Source organism: Hyperolius riggenbachi, chromosome 10 (assembly GCF_040937935.1).
Source record: "Hyperolius riggenbachi isolate aHypRig1 chromosome 10, aHypRig1.pri, whole genome shotgun sequence".
NCBI lineage: Eukaryota > Metazoa > Chordata > Amphibia > Anura > Hyperoliidae > Hyperolius > Hyperolius riggenbachi.
The window spans coordinates 244,204,060-244,211,389 of record NC_090655.1 but is presented as its reverse complement, the minus strand read 5'-3'; the positions used below and the strand labels follow the sequence as shown (position 1 = coordinate 244,211,389).

At 43.3% G+C, this 7,330-nt stretch overlaps 1 protein-coding gene across 1 annotated transcript in view; it reads right to left on the bottom strand.

The window, feature by feature from the left end:
- The window catches only part of LOC137535080 (zinc finger protein 605-like), a 12,264-nt gene continuing 4,934 nt past the window's right edge, over nucleotides 1-7,330 (bottom strand). The window contains exon 7 of the mRNA XM_068256867.1: nucleotides 1-2,807. Within this exon, the coding sequence (XP_068112968.1) occupies nucleotides 1,099-2,807 (1,709 nt within the window). The 3' untranslated portion in view covers nucleotides 1-1,098. The remainder of the gene's footprint in view (nucleotides 2,808-7,330) is intronic.

Genomic DNA, 7,330 nt, shown 5'->3' with positions numbered 1-7,330 from the left:
GTGGTTACACATGGAAGAGAGGGCTGCACATGGAATGGCAGGGACTGCAGTACATGGATGTTACACATGGAAGAGAGGGCTGCACATGGAATGAGAGGGGCTGCAGTACATGGATGTTACACATGGAAGAGGGGGCTGCACATGGAATGGGAGGAGGCTGCAGTACATGGATGTTACACATGGAAGAGAGGGCTGCACATGGAATGGGAGGGGCTGCAGTACATGGATGTTACACATGGAAGAGGGGGCTGCACATGGAATGGGAGGGGCTGCAGTACATGGATGATACACATGGAAGAGGGGGCTGCACATGGAATGGGAGGGGCTGCAGTACATGGATGTTACACATGGAAGAGGGGGCTGCAGTACATGGATGATACACATGGAAGAGGTGGAGGCACATGGAATGGGAGGGGCTGCAGTACATGGATGTTACACATGGAAGAGGTGGAGGCACATGGAATGGGAGGGGGCTGCAGTACATGGATGTTACACATGGAAGAGGTGGCTGCACATGGAATGGGAGGGGCTGTAGTACATGTAGGGCTGTGGAGTCGGAGTTGGAGTCGGAGTCGAGGAGATTTTGGGCACCCGGAGTCGGAGTCTGAGTCGTGGTTTCAGAAACTGAGGTGTCGGAGTCGGAGTCAGAAGATTTTTCTACCGACTCCACAGCCGAGTACATGGATGTTACACATGTAAGAGAAGGCTGCACATGGAATGGGAGGGGCTGCTGTACATGGATGTTACACATGGAAGAGGTGGCTGCACATGGAATGGGAGGGGCTGTAGTACATGGATGTTACACATGGAAGAGGGGGCTGCACATGGAATGGGAGGGGCTGCAGTACATGGATGTTACACATGGGATAGGGGGCTGCACATGGAATGGGAGGGGGCTGCAGTACATGGATGTTACACATGGAGGAGAGGGCTGCACATGGAATGGGAGGGACTGCAGTACATGGATGTTACACATGGAAGAGGGGGCTGCACATGGAATGGGAGGGGCTGCTCCATCCTCCTTACTTCCAGCTCTGTCAGATATATGGAGCGCAGTGTGCAGCAGCCACTGACAGGCAAGGCCAGGTTCACTGTTCATTACGTCTCACCAGTGTGAGCTCTCTCATGTAGGATAAGATTTGATTTCTGTGCAAAACATTTCCCACACTCAGCACATGAATACGGCTTCTTACCCATGTGAGTTCTCTCATGTCTTGACTGATCTGATTTCTGTACAAAACATTTCCCACACTCAGCACATGAATATGGTTTCACACCAGTGTGAGTTCTCTCATGTTTGACAAGGTATGCTTTAAGTGCAAAACATTTCCCACACTCAGCACATGAATACCGTTTCTCACCAGTGTTCGTTCTCTCATGTAAAACAAGGTGTGCTTTATTCCTAAAACATTTCCCACACTCAGCACATGAATATGGTTTCTCGCCAGTGTGAGATCTCTCATGACTGACTAGGCTTCTTTTAGCTGTAAAACATTTCCCACACTCAGCACATGAATACGGTTTCTCACCAGTGTGAGTTCTCTCATGTTTGACAAGGTTTACTTTATCTCCAAAACATTTCCCACACTCAGTGCATGAATATGGTTTCTCACCGGTGTGAGTTCTCTCATGTAAGACAAGGTGTGCTTTATTCCTAAAACATTTCCCACACTCAGCACATGAATATGGTTTCTCGCCAGTGTGAGTTCTCTCATGACTGACAAGGCTTCTTTTAGCTGTAAAACACTTCCCACACTCAGCACATGAATACGGTTTCTCACCAGTGTGAGTTTTCTCATGTGAAATAAGGTGTGCTTTATTCCGAAAACATTTCCTACACTTATCACATGAAAAAGGCTTCTCACCAGTGTGAGATCTCTCATGTGTGATAAGGTTTGATTTATGAACAAAACTTTTACCACACACAGTACACAAATAGCACTTTTCTCTAGTGTGCGATTTCTCATGGCTAACAAGATGTGATTTCTGAACAAAACATTTGCCACACTCAGTACATGAATACGGTTTCTCTCCAGTGTGAGTTCTCTCATGTTTGAAAAGGTTTACTTTAGCTCCAAAACATTTCCCACACTCAGCACATGAATATGGTTTCTCGCCAGTGTGAGTTCTCTCATGACTGACGAGGCTTCCTTTAGCTGTAAAACATTTCCCGCACTCAGCACATGAATTAGATTTCTTGGCAGTGTGACTTCTCTTATGTGAAACAAGTTGTGATTTTAGCCTAAAACATTTCCCACACTTAGCACATGAAAAGGGCTTCTGACCAGTGTGAGATCTCTCATGTATAACAAACTTTGATTTCTGAACAAAACATTTCCTACACTCAGCACATGAATAGGGCTTCTTATACACGTGAGATCTCTCATGACTGACAAGATGTGACTTCTGACTAAAACATTTCCCACACTCAGCACATGAATATGGCTTCTCACCCGTGTGAGATCTCTCATGTCTGACAAGGCTTCCTTTCTCTCCAAAACATTTCCCACACTCAGCACATGAATAACGCTTCTTATCCGTGTGAGATCTTTCATGTCTGACAAGATGTGACTTCTGAATAAAACATTTCCCACAGGTGGAACAGGAATGAGACCTTCCAGCAGGGGGAGAGCTCTGCTGGGTATGAGACACCCCAGGACTAGACAGGTGAGGGGAGTCTGGAGGAACATTTGGAGTAACCACGATATCTGCAGGAGACTCTTGTCCAACAACATCATCATCCATTGTACAGTCTGTGGATACAGAGAGACGAGTCTCTGAGAGGTTCCTGATGCCGGGACTACACCCTGCAAATAGAGAAACATCATCACTTCCTGTTAGAGAATTCTGAGGGGAGGAATAATTATCATTAGGGATAGTCAGTGAGCTGCTGATAATTCCAAGTTGATGCAAAGTTTATGCAGATTGGAGATGGAGCAAATGCAGCAGCTGCATCTGATAAGAAACATACAATTTGCATTGCAGTCAATCTCATTGGCCATACATGGAAAAGCAGTAAATTGTAGAGCTTGATGAGACAATGGGCTCTATTCACAATCATTTATCGTATGGCGGTAAACAAACGTCAGAAAATGTCCGACGGAAATAAGACCATGTTGACATTCACAAAGTTTTCCGCGTGATATTTACGCATGCAGAAAAGTGCAAAAATAATGCAAAACATTTTTAAAATTGTTAAATACAATTTTTTTTCTTCACAAAAAACTAAATTCACATGAAAAAAAGGACCCACTATTTATGCCTTAGCTACCAATTTTTTATCCCCTGCAAGTACCCGGTAATAATTTTTGCTTCCCAATAAATTAAATGGAGTCTAAAGCCTTTAGCGCTGTGTTTGCTGGACTTTAAAACATTTATTTTGATTATTTTTTTCCACATCTTTAACTACTTCAAGACCGTCTCACGCCAATGAGCGCCCATCGCGGCTAGCAGGCTGTTTGTAAATGAAAGGGGAAAGAAATCCCCTTTGTTTACAACTGTACAGCGCTGCAGTCTCCGGCAGCACTGTACACGATCGGCGAGCCCCAGCCTCTGATTGGCCAGGGATGGCCGTCCTCTCATAGGCTGATGCCTATGAGAGGCAGAACAGGACAGATCGCTGTCCTGTTCAAATTCTGATGACGGAGGGGAGGAGGGAAGGGAGGGAGAGAGAGCCTCATAGAGGCTTGGAGAAAAAAAAACGGCCACAGCGATCGGACCCCTCCAGCGGCATGTCCCCTTAGGGACAAAAAAGAGATTGAAAAAACAATTGAATTGTTTGGTCACAATGATGTTCCCTTCATTTGGCGTAAAAAAGGAGAAGCCCTCAACTCAAAGAACACCATCCAAGCCGTCAAACGTGGTGGGAACCTGATTCTTTGGGGGTGTTTTTCAGCCAATGGACCAGGGAACCTAATCACAGTAAACGGTAGGGCTGCACGAAATATCGTTTTAAAATCAATATCGGCAAGACGATTTCCTAATCATGCAAGGGCCATGTTTTTCATGCGTAATATTTTAAGCAAGCAGGCTTTTTACATGTACTATTTTAAGCGCTCCATGCATAGAATTATTTGTGTTGGCTGTACGGCGAGCTTCCTCCCTCCGGCCGGAAGGAGTCAGAGCGGTAGTAAGTAGTGTAATGCAGCCAGCACATTGCTTGTGGAGGAGAAGGATCTGCACATCAGGCACTCCTGTTCTGCACTCCTGTCTCCTGTGGTCACACAGTGTACTGTATGCTCACTGCCCAGGATCGGTTACCTCTCCACTGTCCTGTCAAGCAAACAACTTGGATCACCACCACTGCCCTGTAAGTGGCCACTGCCCAGGATCTGCTGTGGTACTCAGCTTTGCATTTATTAATAGCTGCTATTTGTTTTGATAAATTCACAATGCAGAAACATTTATAAACATGACAGAAAATGACATCATACTATCAACTTGATAGGATGATGTCATTTTCTCTCAATGCATGTTTGTAAATGTTAGTGTACATTGGGAATTTAATGTTAAAGTTCGATTTGAAGAAAATCGTGAAAAAAATCTAAATCACAATTTTTGACAGAAAAAAAAAATCACAATTCAATTTTTTTTAAATCATGCAGGCCTAGTAAATGGCACCATAAAAAAAAACGCAATACTTGTGGATTGTCAATTATGACATCAGGCAGTCTACAGAGAAACTTGGCCTTGGGCACCAGTGGACATTTCAGCATGACAATGACCCAAAACACACAGCAATAGTGGTGAAGAAATGGTTAGCAGACAACAACATTAATGTTTTGGAGTGGCCCAGTCAGAGTCCTGATTTGAATCCAATTGAGAATCTGTGGAGGGAGCTAAAGATTTGGAGATGGCAAGAAGACCCTCCAACCTGAAAGATTTTGAGCTCTTTACTAAAGATGAATGGGCAAAAATATCTGTGGAGACATGCAAAAAGCTGGTCTGCAATTATAGGAAGCATTTCATTCCATTAATAGCCAATAAAGGCTTTTTGTATTGATTATTGTGAAGGGTATGAATAATTTAGGACTGGACACTTTTTGCTCAAATGTAAATAAAAGCTGAGAAATTTGTTTTCCACAATAATGCCTCTAGTACATCGTCTTATTATCTTTAGGGAGACACCTATGTCATTTCCCATCAAAAAACTATTTGCTGGTTGAATAAAAGTAACTTTCAAAATTTGCCAGGAGTATGAATAATAATTGGAAGCACTGTATATACATACTGTATTTACTCCTATATATATATGTAGTATAGCCATATCTCTCCTTATTATAGGCTGCGTTCCATAGATAATTTCCGTCATGTCCGATATTACTTTCCAACGTAACTCACCCCTATTGTGACCAATCTGTGTACAGTAATGTACAGTGACCATTATCAGCTTATTACAGGCTGGTAACACTAAGGGTCCTTTTACACTTGCTCTCAGTTATAACTGAAAAACAGTTGGGCACCATGGCAGCGCAGTGGTTAGCGCTCTTGCCTTGCAGCACTGGGTCCCTGGTTCAAATCCCAGCCAGGTCAATATCTGAAAGGAGTTTGTATGTTCTCCCTGTGTCTGCGTAGGTTTCCCCCGGGCACTCCAGTTTCCTCCCACATGCAGCCCTAGATTATGATACATACACTACACCATACATACATATGAGTATGGTAGAGATTAGATCGTGAGCCCCTGTGAGGGACAGTTAAGTGACAAGACAATATACTCTGTAGAGCAATGCAGAGGATGGTGGCACTATATAAATACTTAATAATAATAGAGAGACAACTGATTTTTAAAGTAATGTCCATGTTTCCCCTATGGCTCAGTTCACACTTAATATAATTACAGCTACATGAGAAGATTTAATGACTCTCAGAGTGTGAAAGTCCTCACCTGGGAGTTGATTCACTGAGGGCTCATTCACACTAGAGGCGTTTTTCTCTTTTTTTAAGCGCTGGCGATTTTTCAAAATCACCCTGAAAGCGCTTACACCATGAATCTCTATGAGAGAGTTCACATCTAAACGGATTGTTTCCGATCCGCTCAGAAAAGCGGTGCATGGGCCATTTTTGAGGAGGTTTTGCCTCAATGGAAGGTATAGGAAAAACGCAAAATGCTCACAAAATCGCTTTGCGCAGTTATTGCATTTACATTTTTAGAATAAAGACATTGGGCTCGATTCACAAAGCGGTGCTAACCCAGTAAAAGACTTTAGGCGTGATAACCATTGCACCACGCTGGTGAAAAGCCAGTTTAGGCGTGATAAGTTTAGATAAGTGTAGATAGCGCGCAAAGTCCCACGTGCAAAGCAGTGCCATTAAACTCTATGCAAAGTGCACCAGACTTTGCTAGCGCAAAACTTTTGATCAGCTGTGCACTGCGGTGCTAACCCAGTTGGTGCTTAAACTTATACCGCCTAAAAACGTATCACGCCTAAACTTATCACGCCTAAACTTATTACGCCTAAACTGAGTTGAGGCGTGATAAGGGGCTTTTTACCAGGGTACTAACTGTTAGGAACAATGGTGCCGCCGGCTGTCTGTGTGTATTTCAGATGCAAGGTGTAGCCGGATGCTTCTCTTTCATCCACAATCTCCCCTCTCCACAAAACAGAACAAAGTACTTCAAATCCATCAGTGTATCTGTCCTGCTACTGTATGAGTACCTAGCATAGCCCCTAATATGGCCACTATGCAAGCAGTGACACATAACAACAATACAGATAAACATTTATTACATATGTAAAGGGAACCCAAGGTGAGAGGGATATGGAGGCAGCTGTATTCATTGCCTTTTAAATAACACTAGTTGCCTTGTCCCCCCTTCAGATCCTGTGTCTCTAATACTTTTAGCGATAGACCCTGAACAAGCATTATTTATTTTATTTTTATTTATGTAAGTATTTTATATAGCGCCGACATATTACGCAGCGCTGTACAGATTATATATTGTCACTGTCCTTCAGAGAGGCTTACAATCTAGTCCCTGCAAGAGATCAGGTACTCTGACTCAGGTTTTACTGGATTAGCCATATGCTTGTTCCAGGGTTTTGACTACTTACACACTACTTATGCCAGAAGATCAAACCAGGCAACTAGCATTATTTACATGGAAATAAATATGGCAGCCTCCATATCCCTCTCACCTTGGGTTCCCTTTAAAGAGAACCTGAACTGAAAATACAAAGTCAAAATAACCATACACAGGTCATACTTACCTCCTGTGTAGTCTACTACTCAATCTCTTTCTCCACTCCTGCGTCCCATTTGTCCACTGTGATCAATGAATTCTCCGTCCTCCATTTTAAAAATGGCCATTACCCCTAATAGCTTCTGGTCC